Here is a 21,749-nt window from a genome sequence, read left to right as displayed (position 1 = left end):
GATGGTAACTTGTGGTGGCTACAGGTTTCTGCTAAAATCTTCACCAAGGCATCAGTGGGAAATGGTATAGAAATTTATATACCCCTAGGCAGCCTGTTGAAAATGTACAGTATTCCTTTCAAAGTAAAGGCAAGTTTGGCTGTGTAGTGTTCCCAAAGTGGAAACACAAAAAGCACATCCTTTTCATTAAGGGATGTCATCCATGTGTGAGATGTTTCCCAAATTTGAGTTTTTAATTCTGCAGTATTTTGCACACTTAGGGCATTAGATTGCTTATAATCAAACATAAGCCACCACCATCTGTTCAGCTTTTTCACCAGACAGGTGAGTTTTGCAGGGAAAACGAGTGATAATGTTTCCTTTTCCCAAGTCCCTGTAGATATCTGTAAACGTGGCCACTGGCAAGGGGCTCTGAATCACAACAGCAATTTTTGATGGAGCAGGGGCACAGACATATCTAACATCTATAGCATTAGGCTCATCCTCTCCCCCATTAACAGCAAAACTCCAGACTGAATCAAGAGTTTCCCCGTTCTGACACACTACAGAGCAAATCCTAAAACATTAGGTCAGTGCAATCTTCCCAGGAGCCACAGAGTGATTTTTGCTGTGAGGCATTCCTTTATGACCAGACCAATCCTTGTAAATCTGACTTTACAGAGACAAGGCCTCATGTTCAAGAAAATTTGTAAAAATTCTTCTTGGTCCTCTTGGTGTAGAAATAATAGGTTCAATTTTGATAAACAGTTATACATGTATGAGTCACGGGGTAAGATCAAAATCCAAATTTTCCACTGGTTCATGGATGTCATCACCAGATATTCCCATCGTGTATTGGAGTTGGCAGAATGTGTTAATCTGTGGAATTGTTTAGCCAAGACTGAGAATGCAGTCTGGCTTAGTAAAATATTTAATTTTTTCTTCTTTCAGCTGACACTAACAGCATTTTAAGTTCCCTAAGTTCTGTTTTTAGACTCATAGATTCATAGAATGGCTTGGGTTGCCATAAGGTTAAGGGATTAGGCCATGGACAGGGTTGTCAGCCATCAGATCAAGCTGCTGTGGGCTCCATCCAACATGGCCTTGAAAACTTCTGTGGGGGGGGACCCACAGTTTCTCTGGGCAAGCTGTTCCAGTGCCCTCTGAGAGAAAAGTTTCCTCCAAACATCTAACCTAAATCTCCCATCTTATAGTTTAAAACTGTTCCCCCATTTCCTATCACTATTAGACCATGTAAAACGTCAGTCCTCATGCTTGCAAGCTCCCTTCAATACTGGGAGGCTGCGATGTGGTCGCCAAAGAGCCTTTTCTTCTCCAAGCTAAGCAATCCCAACTCCCTCAACCTCTCTTCATTGAAGCCCTGCTCCAACAGCTTCACATCCTTCCTGTGCTGGAGGCTCAAGACTTGGAACAGTTCTCCAGGTAGAGCCTCACGAATCAGAGTAGAAGAAGACAATCACTTCCCTCTCCCTACCGGCCATCCCTCTTTTTAGGTTTTGGTTTTCAATCATGAGAGTATCTAATTGTGTCTCCAGTTTCTCTCAGTTTCCCTCTTTCAACAATTAATAGAGTGTTGTATGAAAACACCACACTGAGAGGCAATCCTGAGGCAGTGTTGAGATATTCTTCTGATGCTACTAAAGGTGGTCAGAGGGCTACGTATGAGAGTGCACCTACAAATTCTGCATAAATATATTCAACATTGAGACTGTCAGGAATTTTTTTTTCTCAAGAAGGCTCGCGCAGTTATTTTTATAGCAAAAAGAGACATAGGAGGGTCTTTAGCTTTCTTTGTTCAAATAAATAATCTACTAGGGGCACTTCCCCACTGGGTCTCTCAACCTACCAGAGGTATTTCCCAGCCGTATTGTCCCTTCTCCTTTCCTCTGACTAAAGTGCCTGGAGATTACAGTCTTTCCAGTCCACCTAATACATGTTCCCCCATGTATGTAAGCTACCCTCTGTATCACACATCATATGTATAATTAGCTCTAACTGTATGCTGCCCAAGGTGGAGAACTTAATATTAATTAGCCTATTAACCCCATGCAGTAAGTCCAGAGTTCACATGCTCAAGTTGTCAGTTGACCTTTGTAAGTGAAGCCTTATTTGGTGAGTTTACAGCCATCGTACGGAGAGGAATTTGCAAGCCTCTGCTCAACTTGTCTGCGAGGACTCATTGTTTGCAAGCTTCTTCTGTCTCAAGACTGGTAATATTTTGTGTTTCAAACACACTCCTAGTCTTGACGCCATAAGCAAATCATCATGCTCAGGAAAGAAGGTTCAGATAGCTCCTTATAGGCAGCCACAGAAGCAGAGAAATGAGGGCAACGAATTTTGGGCGGACACACAGCTGAGGGCTCTAGAGAAGAGTGCATGTGGCAGAAGCCCGAGGCCCACCACCGCAGGTAGGCCAATGCTAGTCTTACTGAAAGACCATGGGGAGCAAAAGCGCTTTACGAAGGGCGAGCCGCTCCTCCTGCGCCTCTTCAACCCGACTAACGGCTTCTATCTTAACGTTCCTGCTCATTCCTCCTCCTCAGCGCACACAAAATGGCCACAGCCGCTGTAGAGGAACGGACCACGGCGGGGCTTTGGCGGGAAAGCACGGGAAAGGGAGGAGGACGCGAGCGGGAAGGAAAGAAGGGGCAGGACAAGTGAGGAGCAGGGGAGGGGCAGGACCAGTGAGGATTGAGGGGCGGGGGCAGTAGAGGAGACAAAAGGAGAGAAGGGGAAGTGGGACGGTAGCGCAATGTCGGATCGGTGTGGCTTTGTTGTCTGCGATGAGAGCGGCGCGTGGGGCTCCGCGGCGAGGAGCGATGCGGAAGAGAAGGAGCTCAGCAGCTTGAGGTGGTAACGCGCGAGCGGTGCGCTCCGTGCCGCGCTGAGGCGAGGCCGCAGGTCCGGGTCAAGGCAGCGGGCACCCGGCAGCCCAGCGCAGAAGCGGCATGACTTGAACTTTATTTGGTGGCTGTGTGGTGCCGGGGAGTTTTTCCGTCCTCTTCTGGGGCCGCTTTTTTACACTGGGACTAGGTGGTTCCTCGCCCTACAGTTGCACCCTTCGGTCTTACCTACTTAGGTAACGTGTGAGTCAGTGGAGGTATGAGAATCCTGCTCAAAAGGAAACAAACAAAAAAACCCCAGCAAATACGATCGGTGCTGTTACTTCTCTGCTGCTTTTAATGGCGTTTTCACGGTGCTTTCTTTCGTATTCTTTAAGGTATTGCAATTGGAACTGCCCTGTTCCAAATTGCTGTTCCAAACTGTTCTGTTTGCGTTTACCTTGAGTGCGGCTGTTGTCAGGTGTACTGTCAGTGCTGTGCCCCTGCGTGAGGCGTGCAGTGAGAAGGGACGGCGGGACGGACGGTCTGGGTTTCTTTGTGGGACGCTGTGCCGCTCTTTCAGGCTGGCTTTCATGCTGGCCGGAGGCTGTCGGCACCCAAACAAAGGCAGCTGACAGGATTAGCGTCCTCGAGTTTATATGAGTTATGAAAAGATGATTATGTAGTTTTTTCTCTTTTTTTTTTTTTTTTTAAGGCTATCTCTCGTTAACACCAGCATGACTTTAACCACTGAAATAGGAGGTAAGACAGATTCTTTTCTCAGTCTTTTTTCTTAGTTGTTCTTCTCAGCAAACCATTTCTGTGGATGTTGCCAGAGTTCATAACACCAACAATTAAATATTAGAATCATAGCATCATTAGGATTGGAACACCTCTAGGATCATGTACTCTAACCATTCACCTACCACTAATATTGTCTACTAAACCATGTCCCTAGGTACTGCCTCTGCTTTTTGCTTAAGCACCTCCAGGGATGGTGACTCCACTGCCTCCCTGACAGTGTGTTCCAGTACCTTACCACTCTGTCTGAGAAGAAATTCTTCCCAGTATCGAACCTGAACTTCTCCTGGCACAACTTGAGGCTTTTCGCAATTGTTCAATCACTGTTGGAAGAGTCTGCCCCCCAGTGCACCACAAACTAATTCCAGGACATTGTAGGGTGATAAGGAGCCTCCTCCAGACTGAATAATTCCGATTCCCTCAACCATTCCTTGTCGACTTGTGCTCCAGACCCTTCACAGCTTCGCTGTCCTTCTCTGGACATGCTCTAAGGCCTCAAAGTCCTTTTTGAGAGGGGTCCAAAAGTAACACGGTATTCAAAGTGTGGCCTCACCAGAGCTCAGTACTGAGGGATGATGCCCTCCCTGCTCTTGCTGGCTTCTAGGATGCCATTTGCTTTCTTGGCTGCCTGGGCACACTGCTGGCTCATGTTTGAGTATCAACCAACACCTCTATCCACTTTCATGAACTGCAAGTGCTCTCATGAAATCTGTGTTTTTAGTTAGTAGTTTAGAGGAAAAAATGGGCACATTTCCAGTGTTTTAAAAATTGTTTTGCACTTAATTTCTGTTTTTTCTAAGTGAGGATGTCTTGCTTAAGGACTATATGAAATGTTATTTTCATTCTGATACACAGTACTTGAACTGAAAGATGTAGATGAAATATACATCCGTGTAATAGACATGTAGTCATATGTAACTACAGTAGCATATATTATTATTGAATAAATCTTTAAGATTGTTAAATATATCTGTTCTCTTCAGATACTTAACTCCATTATTATTTTAAATATAAATACATGCACTCTCATTTAAAATTTTAAAATATTCCTTAATTCCCTTGAAAGAGATTGCATGAAGGAGAGGGTAGTAGTTAATAATACACAATAATTTTATTGTAACCTCCTTGGCTCCTTTGCAGACTTCATTTAATTTCCTTCTGTTTTATTCTAACAGTCTAAGAGCTCCAAGTGACACAAATTGTTCTTAGTTTTCTTTAGGTTTCTTCTTGTTTATCTTTTTGCCAATTTAAAGACCTGAATATATTCAAAAGCATCGTTTTTTAAAATCAGCTCACTCAATTAGTATACTTTTTATCTGCAATCCGTTGAAATTTGAGGAAATTTTTCCTATTGCTGTCATCTCCTGAAGCAGAACCTTTCATAGTTATGAAGAACTTGGCATCATTCGGTAAAGATCATTTAAGATGTGCTTATTTGACTCATTCTTCAGCTTGTGGGAGTGAGGATGTCTCTGTTTTGCCAACGGACTAGGTCAGCATGAAGGACACAGACACCAAGTTGAAGTATTTATCTTTACTTGCATTTAAAGCAATGAAATATTAAGTGAAATGAGGCAGAATAAAGCAAAACAAAGTAATGCACCTGATCATTACTATGGAATGTCATCTATAGTGATTAGGAAAGAGCCGCATCAATTGCCCTTAATACTTTACCATCATCCAGATGTGCAATTGCTGGGTAGCACAGGCTACACTGGAGATGTGGAGAAGCTTTCCTGGCAGCTTGGAGGTCCTATATGATGTGTCCATCCATAGGTGGTGAGGTTGCCAAAGTTACTACAAGAGGATCCAGCTTTTGTATTATTGAATTAACAAACTTACATAATGTGAAGGGTGGAAACATCTGGTTTAATTCTCTGTGGTAAAAAGATGTGATCAAGTTTGTGTTTTGATTTTGTTTTTTTTTTTTTCTGAGTTGCGTGTCTGATTGTGACTATACATTCCATTTGAAAATTCTCAGGTAATGTATATATGTTGACTGAAAATGAAGTTGCAAACATAAATTGAAAGCTGCAGGATGAGATAAACTGAGCCACATGCAGCCTGTGTGTTAGGCATGCCTGCCAAAGACATTAATTTTGAGTACTTCTCAATGTATTATAGTTTTATAGCCTAAGGTCCAAACTTGAAAGTTTCTTTTTTTTTTTTTTCCCCAAGAGTTTTCTCTCTGTTTATTTTTTTAAGAAGTACAAATAATTTTGGTCAAATTGTTTTATTTCTGATTTTTCCAGTGTTGTAGTTTCAAGACTTAGTTAGGGAGATAAACCACTTATATTTATTCAGCATCAAATAATTTGATACATGTAGAAATGTGTGGAACAATAGGACAGAAAATCACCTTTAATTATTTGCTGTACTTTTTTTTCCCTTAGGAGTTTTTCCTCCAGAAATCAACTGTATAGCTCCTAATCCTTCATATGAAAACCAGGTATATCAGTTTTCTACAGAAATTATACATTTCCTGTTGAAAATACGTAGCCATTAATTATTAATGAAATAATTGAACCTTCCATTCTTTTTTGTGGGTGTGAAAGAGCCCAGTGGCTTTCGAAAGAAGTGAATACTATGGGAAAAGAATGTTCTGTGTAGCACATTCTCTCCAGTAATGTATCAAAGTCTGGTCCCTGATATTTCATGATGATACAACCTTTCAAATTCTAGAAACAAGTGTAATGAGAAGGTGAAGATGTTGCCAAGCCCAAAGGTTTTATTACCTTCTTTTCAGGTTCTGAAATATAAAAATCTGGGTTAACCATGTTTGAATACTCATAAGATTAGCTGTGATCCAGTGTTGGGATAATCCTTTCTTTATAATGATCCAGTATTGGGATAATCCTTTCTTTATAAAGAAGGAGATAATAAACTGAAATGCATAACAATGTCTGTTTGCACAATGATGGGGTAGTCTAATCTATGTGTAATTCTGAGTTCCACGATCTGCTAATTAGCTTAGTTTTTAATAAATTTGGCATGGATGGTAGTCAGCTTATTAAATTTTGTTCTATTAAGCAATCAGTTTTTCACCTGTGTATGATATCCTTAATATAGCTTTAGGAGGATCAGCTCCATCATCTTCCCAGTCACAGATGTGAAGTTCAGCGGCCTGTAGTTTTCCAGGTCTTTCTCCATTTTTTGAAACCAATTAGCCAATGTTAATTTCAGTAAGGGATTCTTCCAAGTCTGAAAAGGACAAACTTGCTTTCCCTATCAGGAGTATCAGAAAAGCAAATAACCCCGAAGTACTCTACCAAATAGTTTTTGTAATTCTTACAAGTTTTTAATACTTCTTTTTGTGAGATGTATTTAACATTCCATTCGCAGCTTGGCTATCCACAGCATGGTATCAGTATCAAATTTAAATCTTTTCTGAGGGCTTGGAAGAATGATATTTAGCTGTCATTCCTCATCATTATTGGTACTTGCATGTGTAGAACCAGTCTTTTTGTTATGTGTCTTTTCTAATCCCAGTGCTGCTCGTATTAGAGTTTGCTGTTGACAGGTAAAAGAGAAAATGACTTTTGAGATACCTTTTCTCTGATTTGTCAGATTTTAAATGGGAATGATTCTGTTCCATGTAAGCCTATCTAATTCAGTATTCCAAGGTGCTGCATGTTTTCCATGTCATCTGTTTTTACTGCTTCCTGTTCCAGCATTAGTGCTTGTTTGACCACTGTTCTAAATAACAGTAGGAACAGTAGCTGTTAGGTGTTGTTCATCAATTTTTTTCAAGTTGGTTTAGCCAGATTATACGTTCAAAGCAGCTCCACAGAAGATATGATAGTGCCAATACAGCATGAGAAAGTGTGGAAATAATGCCTATAATCTCAGCCTTATATCTGCTGGAAGCGATGTAAGACTAATTTAGATAAACTGAATACAACCTGAATGTTATGAATGTAACTCAAAAGTAATACTAATTATTTTAGTCATTACCTTTTGGCAAACAGGTTTTTTTTGTTCCTTAAAATAAAGTAAACTTTGGAGGGAAGGAGGAGTTATCCCCACCCCCACATCTTTTGGAACCTGTAGCCAAAATTTCAATAATGTATTATGTGAAACATGGGAGTATTCTGAGCACGGGTTCTTTGTAACCACTTATATCAACATGCAGTGGTCAAACATTCCCTCCATTCCTCCTTTATCCTTTTTTCTTCCAGCACATTCCTGTCATGGCTTTTGTGGTCACAGAGGTTTGAGCAGTCGTGTTCCTGAGCTTATTTATCTCTGTCTGACAGAGGGAGAGCAAGCATGAAGAGGTTCTTAGAGCATTTTCCACTGTATCATGTCTTTATGCTCTGTCTGCAGCCTCTCCATGGTTGTCTCCTACTATTGGCCTTTTGAGGCAGAAGGCTATCTTTGTGCTTTTCGATTTTGTTTCAGATCATCCCTGAGCAGGTCATTGCTTTCAGGTCCATAGATACTTGACAAGGAGACTCCAATTGAAATCAAATGTATTGCTGTGTCTGTAGTAAAAAAAAAAAAAAAAAAAAAAAAAAAAGCTGGTGTCAGCAGTTCTTGTTACTATGTCATGGGCCATTATAAGAATGTCTGCAGGTCTGAAGACGTTATCTGGAAGATCTCAGAGAAATTAAGATCTTAGTGGTGAATGGAATCCTTGCTGTCATCTGCAGGTTCTTTAGAAAATGTCTGTTAACTTGCAATAAAATCCCAGTTTCAGTATTTCTTTCTGGAACCTATACAACTAACCAATATTCAACTACAGTAGTGGGGGGTAGCAAATGAAACACTCCCATTTTGCAGGGCTGAACAAAAAATGCCTGTGCCTCTGGAGAATAGCCAGGTGAAGTACACTGAGAAGATTTCCAGAGGCTATTTTGGTAGCCTGTAGTAGGAAGACCAGAATTGGTTACTATGAACTGTACTTTTTCCTTACTGACTGATGTTGGCACTGTCGAGGTACAGAAAGAAAAGATCTTGTGATGAAACTTATGACCACCACAAGCTTCTATTTTTTTGAAAAAAGGCTGGGATAGGTACCTTGGCAACCAGCAGTGACTGGGAACACTAATTTTTGTTTATCTGCTTCTGAAAATACACGAGAAGCTCATTAATTAACGCAATCTCAACCATTCTGTGATTCTCTTTTTGCATCTCTTACGTCCCACTATACTGCAATAACTTTCAGCTCAGCATTCTCCCAGAAGCCAGGAGTGTTGATACTTCCGAAGCCTTAACTCTTTTGTGCTGATTCTCTGGTGTGTACTGAAAGACTGAACTTTGCAGGAGAACTTATTTCCAAAACATTCATTGATTGCTCTTCAGTATTATTCAGTCCACTTCCATTCTTTGCAACATTTGAAAGATACAATATCAATAACTTTTTAATTGTTTTCAAACATGTTTAAAAAAAAAAAAAGTCCTTACATTAAAATTCACGGAGATATGAATGTACTGCCATCTGCTGGAAGTGATGTGCCTCTTTCCAGCTTACACAGTGGGTAGGGAGAGTTAAACTGTTAAAGCTTGGCTAAGCCTTATTTTGAGGCTTAGCTATTTGGTGCAGTGAGTTTATTAACCCACAGTTTCTATATCCATGGTCAAATAAGGTTCTTAGATGAGACCTCTACTTGACTTCAGTTTCCTGTTTCTTTCTGTGTGAGTTTCTGATTTGGCTTACTGGGGTGCATTAAAAAGAGCGTGGCCAGCAGGTCAAAGGAGGTGATCCTCCCCCTCTACTCTGCCCTGGTAAGACCTCATCTGGAGTACTGTGTCCAGTTCTGGGCTCCCCAGTACAAAAAAGACAGGGATCTCTTGGAAAGAGTCCAGCGGAGGGCCACGAAGATGGTGAAGGGCCTGGAGCATCTCTCCTATGAGGAAAGGCTGAGTGAACTGGGTCTGTTCAGCCTTGAGAAAAGGAGACTGAGAGGGGACCTGATCCAGGTCTATAAATATCTAAGGTGTGGGGGGCAGAATGGCAAGGCCGGACTCTTTTCAGTGGTGAGTGGAGACAGGACAAGGGGAAATGGCCAGAAACTGGAGCACAGGAAGTTCCGCACAAACATGCGCAAGAACTTCTTTACAGTGAGGTGACGGAGCACTGGAACAGGCTGCCCAGGGAGGTGGTGGAGTCTCCTTCTCTGGAGATGTTCAAGACCTGCCTGGATGCCTACCTGTGCAACCTACAGTAGGGAACCTGCTTTGGCAGGGGGGTTGGACTCGATGATCTCAGGAGGTCCCTTCCAACCCCTACAATTCTGTGATTCTGTGATTCTGTATGTTTCCTGGGTGAGACTGGGGCAATGAGGTTCTGATTTGTTGCTAGAAGGTAAGCAGTTTTTGAGTCTAGATTAAGGAGCACCTTGATTTGGAATGGTATCAGATATAATGGAGAATGTGAAGGCCCCAAGGTAATGGGATTTGAACCAAGGCTTTCTTTTTTTTTTTTTTTTAACCATGCTTCTGCTTAGTGGAAGAGATTTGCAGATACCATGATGGAAGGTATTCAAACTTTATTAAAAAAGTAATAAACTAATGCCAATGAGATACTTTTTCTCATTGTTATTTTTATGTAGTATTTCTTTGTGAAATGAATTGCATGAAGCATAGCTCTTCTGGAAGAGGAAGAGCTGAAACTGCGTCAACCATAATGGTGTTATTTTACTGTTGATCTACTGACAGAGGAGGAATCCTGCTCTTCCCTTGGTTGAAAATACTGTCACTTTAGACTGTGTTCACCAGACTGGGTGCACAAAAAAGAATGCTCTTATGTAAGAATCCTGCCAGTGCTTCAGTCCATTGCCAGCTCTCTCAGCCCTATTCATTCACCATCTTTTCTGTCTATTTCAACAGACAGTTGTAGACATAGGAACTGTAGGCATTGGGCTTTGAGACAAGTGACAGGAGAGGGAAGATGCTAAAGTTATGTTTGGCAGATTTAAATTGTTTGTAGTCCTACAGGATTTTGCTAGCAGGTAGGTACTTGTGTTTAGAATGGAGGGAGGTGTAGAACACTAGTCATATATAAGTAATGGATTTCAGTTGGTGTTTGAGTGTTCAGGATCTTAACATATTAGATGCTTGTGCCTGACTGATCTTTCTCCAATAATATAGATGTCACTTATACCTACCTTTCAGCTGGTGCATCAAACCTTATTTGTAGAAATTTACTCATGTACATACCTGCCACTGACTCTACAATTCTTCAAGCAGAGAAAGCTGTACATAAAGTGTTTCTCTTTTCCTCAATTGCTTCAAGTTTGCAAAAAAATGAGAAGTAATCTAAAACTAAATGGTTAAATAGAATGTAGTAAATACTCAAAAAGGAAAAATTACTGCATGATTACAATATAGGAAACAGCAGACTGAGGAAAAAAGCTTAAATCATCACACATCTGTAATATCTTACAAACTGAATATGAGTCAATTTTCTGCCCTTTCTATTTTATTATGTGAACATTCTCCAAATTCCATTACCAGCTATGTTAAAGCATGCTAGCAGTACACAGTATTGCCACTTGCTGGCAGCAATAGTCTAAAAATGTACTGAAATAAATTACCTTAAGCTTCAGTATTTATTAAGCAACATCACTTTTTTAGACAGGTAGAAAAGATATGTTTTAGGACTGCAGAAGCAGTTATGAATTGGGGGGGTTAGGGGGGAATACTTATGAACTGGTATAAAAATGAAAGCAACTATAAGTAGAGAATAAACAACAGTATTTATTTTCTGAAAATAGTTCTGGTTTTGTGGTTTTGTATTCAGCGTGAAGACTCAAACCTGCAGTCTCCAGTGATACTTCTAAGACTTTGACCTGATGATTGTGAAGCACAAATGCTCCGTAGTTTGGGATCCACATAAATACATAATCAAAACTTGTAGTATACAGTGTTCTAATAGGCATTTTTATATTGTATGTTTGTTTTGTTTTTTCTCTGACAAAAACTTGTAATGTCTTTCTTCTGAAGACTTCTAATACTACCAGGTTATTCACAAAAGTGTAAGATCTTTGATTTTATAACAATTTTAGTCTCCATTATTCTGGATTTTCACTGCTAAGGAAGTCAACAGGTGGTCTTTTGAAACTGAGGCTTCTATCTAAATCTAAATAAACTTTTAAGGTAGGCTTACAGGTCTTAGAATTTATGCAAAAACTGTGAACAAAACATGTATACCATTAACTTGTACAGTGGGTGTTAATTTTGTGCTTTTTAGAAAGAGTGGTTGCATTCCTTTTTGTAAACGTTTTTTTTAATGTGTACATTTTACAGAAATTAAGTTGTGAAGATCTCTCTCCAGAGGCAATCCTGTGTCCAGATACCTTTCTGGAGGAGATAGTAACACCACAAGATGTATTTCAGCATGTTTTAGAAGATTGCCTGAGGCCCACCGTGGCTGTGATTGACACAGATAACAGCACAGAGGAACAACCCTCCAACAATGATAACAGTCTTTCGTTGTCAGCATTTGGAAAGATTTTCATGGAATCATTGTCACTCACTGAACAGAGCTTAGGGACCGGTGAACTTGAAATCAGTGATTGGTTGAGAGTTCTTAGTGACTCTGGAAGCCCTACAGTGATATTAGAGTATCATCATGTCTTTTCCGGTGATGCACCAGCAGATAAGAACAGTGATGCTCTGCTAGAAAAGCTTGTGGCAGATCTGAATTCTATGTCCGGATCTGTAGTACAGCCAGACACACCTGTAGTGCCAAGCAAGAGACAGCTTAACACCAAAGACAAGCAGGCAAATTCAGAACATGATATTGCCAGGCAAGTGGGAGATGACTGTACACAGATAACAAGCGTGCTTGAGCCTCAGCTTCCTGTGATTCAGGTGGACAAATCAAAAACTTTAACAGGATTTAGCTTGCAGAGGACAACTTATGAGCAGGTACATATATAGTTTAATCAGTATTTGAAAGGTTATGCTTATCCGAAAATATTTTCTGCAATAGTCAAATTACTTGGATATAAAAATCTTAATAGAAAAAAACCTGGCATAGGTAATTTAAATGCTTAATATATCTTCAGTATTTTTGTTTTACAAGTTTAGAGGTGTTTTAATATGTTCATATTACAAAAATAGCCAACCTTGGTATGAGAAATCCTAGTGGAATTAAATCAGTGACTCATGTGGAAATCTGGAGTCAGCACAGGAGTTTCAAAAACTCTTTGTACTTTTGCATACCTTATTTGTATGGTATTGTTTACAAAGCTCTGAACCACTCTTCTGTCACTCCACTGTTCTGTTATTCCACAAAAAGCATTAAAAAAAAAAAACCAAAAAAACAATACCAATTGGATACTACACCAGCCAATTGGTATTGTTTATTCTTTTTTGTTTGTTTGTTCTCCCATATTATAGTATGCTGAGTTCTGCTTTCAGAATTCCTGCCACAATAGCAGCAAGTATTAAAAAAAGAAATTACAACTGTGTCTCTCCCAGAGACTAGTGGGACTGCTTTTGAGAATCTTTAGCAAATGTGTGAAGAATTGCATTTCTGTTGTTTATTTATGCCTCTTCAAGAATGTCTGAAAAAAAACTGAAACATAGTTTGGTGTTCATGTCCTCCTCTGAAGATGTGGATTTGCATGTGGATACAAATTTGATCTTTTTTTTTTTCCCCTCAAACCCTGTGCTTAGAGAGGGTTATAAAGGGAAAGAAACACTATTATTGCTTAATATTTAAGGGAACATAGAAGTAAACTTATGCTATGGAGTGTAGCAGCCATTCTTTGTAAATCTAAAATCAAGTTATTTGCATTGTCTTTGAATAATCTGGAACTGCAAATATAGAATCACAATACAATAACTAGGTACTTTACTTGGTTTTATAGTCTGCTTCCCTAGGATGATATGAAGCATCCAAAAGCTAACAACTGATTAGGTCTTTGTTGGTAATATTGAGTAAAACAGCATATAATCAAATGTGCTGCAAAGGTAGCTAATGTAAATGTGCTGAAGGATGTTCTCATACCAAGGTTGGCTATTTTTGTAATATGAACATATTAAAACACCTCTAAACTTGTAAAACAAAAATACTGAAGATATATTAAGCATTTAAATTACCTATGTAAGTTGTCCTAGAATAACAATTTACAAAAGCTTTCAGTTAGGATTATGAAACAGGGTTCTTTCAAGATGTAATCTATAATCTCTTGTCAATTAATAATTATTTTTAGAGTGTTTTTTTCTTGTTGTTTTCATCTGCTGTGTTTAAGGGCAGAAAGGAAGCGCAACTATTAGGAAAAATAGATACTTGTTTTAGTATATTGCCTTCTAACAGTGTATTTGTTCCCTTTTCTTCTTGTCCTTGTATTTTCAGAGGATTTTTGTTGTTCAACAAGGACTCAAAAGTGGAGAACCTGTACTGTTGTGTAGATGTAATCAAGATAGCCCATTTTTTCTCCTAGTGAAGTACTAACAAGTTCTCCCACATCACTTTGAAGGAATATACATGCGTGTGTGCTGAGGGTGTGCCCCAAGACCTTCGGTGTTAGTCAAGTGTGTAATAACCTAATGAATACCAGCTTTTAGCAACTTGACTGATACTCAGCAGCATATCACACACACTTGATAAAACAGAATAACCTCAATGAACTCAAATTTATATGATGGCATATAGCTAGGATGGGATTTGGCTCACTTGTTAGCGATACGCCTCTGCTGTAATGCAGTAATTTAGGTTCCACTTAGCACCGTTTGGAATGAAATGAATCACTCAGCAAGTATCTGGTCTTCTTCATCACTGCTAGGGGAGCCGGGATGTCTAATGCCATCTAGATACCTGGCTTTTAGAAGACTGTAGGTAAATTGATTTCCTTCTGTAGCGGCTGTAGATGAGGATTAGTATATCTTCAGGATCAACAACTCAGCTGGTAGTTACTGAACCTCAATCTGGTGAAGCATGCTTCCAGATCTTGCACACTTTTTTAGACTAGATCAAGAGTGGGATAAGATGATTTATCTTAGGATGTCATATGTATTATATTGTCTTTTCAGGACAGGAGTTTATGTTCATAGGAAACTGAAACTAATCTATTAAGTCATTTCACACATCCGGCTAAAGAACTTTTAGATAATAGCAACTTTTATTCACTGTCATCCAGGTTAGATATATTGCTTAAGTTAAGATACAAAGTATAGTATTTCGCTTGGTACAACATGATGTGGCATACTGCTTTAGGAATGCCTCTCCTATGAAAACTTCTGTCTCTGCAATCTGTAGAATTCTAGTTATTAAGTAACTTCTCTGTTATCTTTGAGCACATAAATAATTCATAGCGTGATGTTCTTTAAGTTCTTATATCTATAGTGCTTATTTTAACTGCATGCTTACCATTTACTTGTAATACTTATTTTTTGTCACAGCTTGTGAGTGATGATCAGAAAGGGAAAGAAGTAATTTCCAATTTTTGGAGTGCCACCTGTAATGAAAAACGAACTAGGCAGGGAAGTTCACGTTTAGTAGAGGCTGTTTTATGTGCAGAAACCAGCAAAACAACGTCAGGGAGAACAATGGAGCTAAGAGAGACTTCCTCAGTAAGGTACAGAGATAGGGTGTCCAGTCATGAACAGATGCCAGAAGGACTGCAAAAACTGCCTCACAATCTCTCTACAAGAAGCAAAGCTAAATATTTTAGGTATGACAAAGGCATGTGTAATATTCCTAAATTCTTATTTTTATTAATGTACAACACATACCGAGTACATATTTTTCATGTTAATGACTTCAGATGATCCAGAAGTAAGGTTTTTCCTTCTTTTTTAAAGATATAAAAGTCAGTTTCCCTCCTGATTTTTCCATTTATTCAGTACTAAGTTGGCATGTATCCTTCCACACTGTTCGAAACTTCATTTTACAGTCAAATATGTTAATCATCTTAGATCTTCTGAAAACACAGCTTCTTATAGAGAATGTTTTCATTGATTCAAACAAATCTCTTGACAGTGAAATTCAGAAATCTTCTAAAAACAAGCAAGATCCGGAAATCAACAGGTCCCAAGAAGTATCTAAAAATGAGGATAGAAAAGCTGACGAGAGAAGGAGGAGCAAAAGAATCAGAGATAAAATGAGTAAGATAGCTGTCTGATAAGTATCAGATGCTTTATCATTAAAACGTGTATACTGAAGCAAATGTAATTCAGAGTCTTTCCACTATATTGTCATGAATTTCTTTTAGAAAGATAATAGGAACATTTATTTTAATAATTAAAATCATCAGTAACTTACTTTGCTTAAGTCTGCCTATTACCATCTAGCAGTTTGTTTGTGCGCACAAACTCAGTAAGAATAATGAGAGTTTTTTCAGAATGCATTTTTTTATTATACAACAATATATGAAGCGTTTATGGTATATTCTGTGAAAGAGAAGAAAATTGCTTTCTTACAGAGTTAGAAGTAGATCCTAATTCTATAATCTAGTATTTGCTGTGCAACATCACTTTGAGAGCAGTGCAGTCCTTAAGAATTCACCTATACAAAGCATTTTATTCTATTTTAAAGGCTTTCTTTTGTTATTCTATTCAGGTGTAAAGTAAGGTTATTGACCTTCCCTCTTACTGTCACTGAGTGCCCTTTCAAGTATTCTTCCTTGCTGTAGCCTTTGTCACAGAGGAAGATTGCTGTTTTTCATAGTCTGAAGATGCAAACAAACTCTTACGACTCACAGAGTGGTAGGAGAATACAGAATTTCCCTACTTATATGCTGACTTTAGAGCTAACCTTTAAGACTGAGATCTTAAAAGTTTGTTCTTGTTAAAATCCCTTCAGTCTGAATTTATCATTCAAATAGGTTACAAAGTTTGTAAGTATTAAAACACTAAGATCTACATTGTAGATCTTAGAAAATATCGATAATTCTACTACCAATTATCAACTCTTATCACAGGGTTTTCATTATTCCCCATAGGAGTACAATTTTTGTGAGCTTCAAACTAATCTACTTGGTGACTTAGTTTCTACTTAAAGAATAAGCTGTTGTTTTTAGCATAGGTTTTGCTGAAGGAATTGCATTGCTTATAGAGGTATTTTCATGTTACTCTAATCTAACAAATGCTTCCCTTTTGCATCAGATTTACTAATCAGGACTCTGAGACATCTTAGCTTGGTAATTCACTGAAAAAAAAGCTTCACTAAAGTTATGGTTTGGATCATTAGGCATCAGTTGGTCTGACACTAGGAAGGTGGTAGGGAAGGTAGGGTAGAAGTAATAGGACTTCTTGAAGTAACAATGTCTAGTTAAATTCTGTTAAGTATAACATGAAATTGCACCTTGTTTTATGTTTGTCTGTGTAGTGTAATCCCTCTTAAATTTCTTGGCTGATTTAAATAATCTTTGAATGCTGTATTATAATGTATTGTGAATGATCGTCTTGCAAGACTGAACACATAGGATGGAAATACTGTCCTAGTATTCACCTGTCAGAAGGTGCTGGGTGAGTCCATTCCTACTGGATTCTAAAAATACATGCAGATCTGAGCACTTAAGAAGGTTGGGAACAACTGAAGTCTGAGCTCACAGTATACCACAATTCACTGAATAGTAGACGCGTTATGTATTGTGAGTTACAGCCTTTAGAGAACTACGGCTTGCTTATAATTTCTATTCCTAATGCCTTTGGCACAGTGAACAGCATCTAGTTCAGACTGTGAAGAAGAGCAGTGGAGATGTGGTCCCAAAAACCATGGGTTTTTTTCACTAGTAGATGAACTAGTGGCCCGAACCACTAGAATGTAGTTTACTGCAGCCCATCCTCCTGTGTTTTCCTTCTTTCTCTCCTCCCTCCCTGTTTTTCAGGGATGCAGCAGCCAGAATGCTCATCTCCACTGTGCGATATGTGCTGCTGGTAAAATGCCACACAGCTCATCTGTGTATTGGAAATGATTTCATCCAATCTGAAATACAGTACAGTGAAAACACAGTGGAAGACAGCATTTCTTTTGTAAAATAAGGAACTAGAAATTAATAATTGTATCTTTTAGTTTTTTACATTTACGTGTCTGACTTTCAAGCAGTGAGAATTTTTGTTGGATAGCTAATGATTTTGGTCCAACAGTTTTCTTCACTGCACTGTTGATTGAGCTGTTTGTAAAATAATTGAGAAACTTGAGGAAGCTAATTTCTTCTCTATTCTTCTGTAAATATTCCTTGATTGTGAAGTAGAAGTTTTAACATGCAAGTAGTTACGAAGAAAGTACTGATAAATTTGACTGTTAATGGATGTTACTGAGTTATTGACTAGCTTTCGAAGTCTGTTCATCTGTAATGAGTTATAAAGTAGCTTTATCAACTGTTAGGAAAGAATGCCCTTTGCAAAAATGTCATTAAAAAAACAAGAAGCCTAAACTAAACACTTTAATAAAGTCACATTCCTGCATGTTGAACTTAATTTGGAGTTTTGTTACGGTATTCGCTGTGGCATCTTTTTTGAATGGAGCTATAATTTAATCTTTTTTTTTTTTTTTTTTTAGGACAAGAATTCTATTGTAGGAGTTTAACAGATCCTCAATACCGTGCTATGCTTTCAAGAATAAATAAGAGGAATGTGTATGGTGAGACCTTACTACACAGAGCTGTTGTTGCTGAAGATCTAAACCATGTACATAACCTAATAAAAGCTGGTGCAAACATAGATGATAAGGATTATGCTGGTAAGTTGCAGCTGTATTAATGTACTATTTTCAAAATATGTATAGATGTAGTAATGGAAGTACATAATATGAGTTTGAGCAGTAAAAGACTAGATCTGTGACTGGTCAGTAGATCTTTGTGATTTTATGGTTTAGTTTGCTAATTCTTCATGAAAAGACAAATAGACCTATGTATAAAAGTGTATTAAAAAAAAAAAGGAAATTTTAAAATTTTAGTCCATTAATTACGTAATCAGTATAATGTGTTTCACAGATATTTTATTCACTCCTGGAATGTGTCCATTTTGTGTGATGGCTGAGATTTCACAGCTTTCCTGTGAGAACAAAAAATGATTGTCCTGTGGCTAAAGGTGATTATCTTTTGGATAGAAGCACAACTGCATAAAACATGATTTAGGAAAATTCCTCAAAGAGATGGGAAGCTCGCCTGGCCCAGCTGATTTATTTTGTAGCAAGGAAAACATAATGAGAAAGCACTGACAGATCCGTGACATTTTGAAAGGCTTTCATCTTACTCTCTTTGAATAATCATTGTTCTGATTATTATACTCTAGCCCTATGCCTTGTCTATTCCCTTAAAAGTATCTACCAATCGTTATCCATATGTTACCTAACCTTTTTCATTCCTCCTCCACTTCGTTACTGTGCTTCAGAGCCTTACTGAATACTTGAAGTTGATTTTCGTTTTTCCTTTTTATTTTCTGGATATTATGTGTGAAGAATATGGAGAACTATGGGGAAAATACTGTCTGTGGTCTCAGTTTGGATCATTATTTGAAGTCCTTTAAGGGAGTTACAAAGTAATTGCAGTGGCACTTTGTCGTCTTTGTGGTTTTTGGAGAATGGTGTTGCTCAGCTCTAGCACTGGAACTCATGTTCCAGGTACAATTTTTCAGGATATTATTACTATATTAAACAGTAGATACTTCTAAGGTAGGAAGAAATAGATTTTTTCACTTAAGTGAAACTTTCATCTCTTCTCCTTGAACGATTTCAAGCTTTTGCTCCAGGATATGGAGTTACTAGAATTTCTTCATTTAAGAAATGGTAATGGGAGGATGGTTGGGCTAGATGATCTTGCAGGTCATTTCCAACCTTATGATTCTATGATTAGGTGCTCTATAAAATGCAAGGGACTGGAAGATCTTTTTTTCTTTTTCTCTTAGTTTTGTCACTCTACACAAAAAAAAAAAAAAAAAAAAAAAAAAAAAAAACAAACTTTGCTGTAATGGATGTTTAAGTAACTGATTCAAGGCTATGCTAAAACCAGTTCAAAAGCTTGCTTTCTATCCTTTATTTCTCCTTAGCACCTCTTCCTGGGACGTAATTGTTCTGTGGGTCATGAAGCTGACCCATGTGAAGCTGCCATCTTGGCTTATTCCATATAGCTGAGAACAAATAATATACTGCTTTCTTTAGAAATTTGAAAAGCATTAAAATGTTTTTGGAGATGCTGCCTTATATTTTTACTTAGCAAATAGATGTTGCTAAGACATGGCTATCTTTTTTTTTTTTTTTTCTTTCTTTCTTACTTACCTTCTTTATCATGGTGATAAAGAGAAAAGATCATAATGAAAATACACCTTGTTCTTAAAATAGCATACGTGTTGCATTCAGGAAAAAATTAAGGTGTAGGAGGACTAATTTCTTTATTTTTTTTCAAAAGAAGTTTTAAAAGTGCTGTCAGTAGCAAACTAACATTACTGCATACCCTGTTTCTTCAGTGAGTGCAAATTTTGACAAAAAACTGAAAGCTCCCAGCACCTGAGATTTTTAGTAAGCATTTCTTTATACAATTCACTGTAAAACACAATCAGTTCTTACCTTTTCATTATCTCCCTCTGAAATATTTATCAAATAGAATGTCTAAAACAGATACATTTTTTATAAAATATTTCACTCAAATATGAATATTTTCAGTTTTTAAGTTTTCTTTTCTTTAGGCTGGACTGCGCTACATGAAGCAAGTTTAGAGGGCCATTACTGGATAGCAAAGGAGCTTTTGAAAGCAGGAGCTGATGTCAATGCTAGAGGAGATAAACAAATAACACCATTGCATGATGCAGTTAAAGGAGGCCATTATAAGGTATACTCCAATTTGGACATAAATTATGATTTAAGAATATAAGTTTTTTTGTTAGTCCAAAAAGTCACATAGTCTAGTTGCATGTGGGCCTGTCTTTTCAGATTATGGCTTAATTCAGGAGTAAATAACTCTTTTCTGCTTAACTCCTGTTTCAACCATTACCATGCTTTACTTTTTTTTCTTCTATTTGGGACTGTGGCCAGAGTACTGATAAACGGATCACAGAATCACAGAATTGTAGGGGTTGGAAGGGACCTCCAGAGATCATCGAGTCCAACCCCCCTGCCAAAGCAGGTTCCCTACAGCAGGTCGCACAGGTAGGCATCCAGGCAGGTCTTGAACATCTCCAGAGAAGGAGACTCCACCACCTCCCTGGGCAGCCTGTTCCAGTGCTCCGTCGCCTCACTGTAAAGAAGTTCTTGCGCATGTTTGTGCAGAACTTCCTATGCTGCAGTTTCCAGCCGTTTCCCCTTGTCCTGTCTCCACTCACCACTGAAAAGAGTCCGGCCTCGCCATTCTGCCCCCCACACCTTAGATATTTATAGACCTGGATCAGGTCCCCTCTCAGTCTTCTTTTCTCAAGGCTGAACAGACCCAGTTCACTCAGCCTTTCTTCATAGGAGAGATGCTCCAGGCCCTTCACCATCTTCGTGGCCCTCCGCTGGACTCTTTCCAAGAGATCCCTGTCTTTTTTGTACTGGGGAGCCCAGAACTGGACGCAGTACTCCAGATGAGGTCTTACCAGGGCAGAGTAGAGGGGGAGGATCACCTCCTTTGACCTGCTGGCCACGCTCTTTTTAATGCACCCCAGTAAGCCATTGGCCTTTTTGGCCACAAGGGCACACTGCTGGCTCATGGCCAAATATTATAGATTTTAGAATTTATATTATATATAATATATATATTATATATATTATTATATATATGTATTATATTATAATTATATATTATAATCTAATTTATATTATAGATTTTAGAATAGATTCCTACTATTTTTTCACATCTTTGTGTAACTTACTTTATAATCACTGCAGAAACACTTCATGACCTAAGCAGTCCACTGCAGTATTAATGATTTTTGTTTTCATGCATGTTTTTCAGTAAACGTGGTATGTGGTGTGCATCTGCAAGCACACACAGATATTTTTTATGTAAAAAATAATCTTGTGGAGAGTTATGAATATATGGTTTTGTATTTTGTTTATGTTATTATAAGCAGAAAGCCAAGTGAATAATCAGTATAAATTAACTATAACTAACACTGCCAAATGCTGTGGTTTCATAACCTGTGTCTGAATTCTGGATCCTCTTTCAGTCTGGTAGTGTTTGCCTCCAACTGCCTGTGCATGATCATAGGATGGTCCAGATTTCTGTCATAGTTCTGTGCATCACTTTCACCTGC

The 21,749-nt window shown here is 38.3% G+C and overlaps 1 protein-coding gene across 1 annotated transcript in view; it reads left to right on the top strand.

The window, feature by feature from the left end:
- Positions 1 to 21,749, top strand: part of ANKRD31 (ankyrin repeat domain 31) — a 60,928-nt gene that overhangs the window by 3,469 nt on the left and 35,710 nt on the right. Inside the window, 8 exon segments of the mRNA XM_042875360.1 lie at positions 3,536 to 3,584; positions 6,017 to 6,080; position 7,128; positions 11,874 to 12,497; positions 14,979 to 15,250; positions 15,559 to 15,683; positions 18,082 to 18,261; positions 20,205 to 20,347. Coding sequence (XP_042731294.1) covers positions 3,536 to 3,584; positions 6,017 to 6,080; position 7,128; positions 11,874 to 12,497; positions 14,979 to 15,250; positions 15,559 to 15,683; positions 18,082 to 18,261; positions 20,205 to 20,347 — 1,458 coding nt within the window.

The sequence above is a fragment of the Lagopus leucura genome, unplaced genomic scaffold (genome assembly GCF_019238085.1).
Source record: "Lagopus leucura isolate 7727_CA_CO unplaced genomic scaffold, USGS_WTPT01 Super-Scaffold_100014, whole genome shotgun sequence".
Taxonomy (NCBI): domain Eukaryota; kingdom Metazoa; phylum Chordata; class Aves; order Galliformes; family Phasianidae; genus Lagopus; species Lagopus leucura.
The sequence above is the reverse complement of the archived record's forward strand: the minus strand, read 5'-3'. Positions and strand labels throughout refer to the sequence as shown.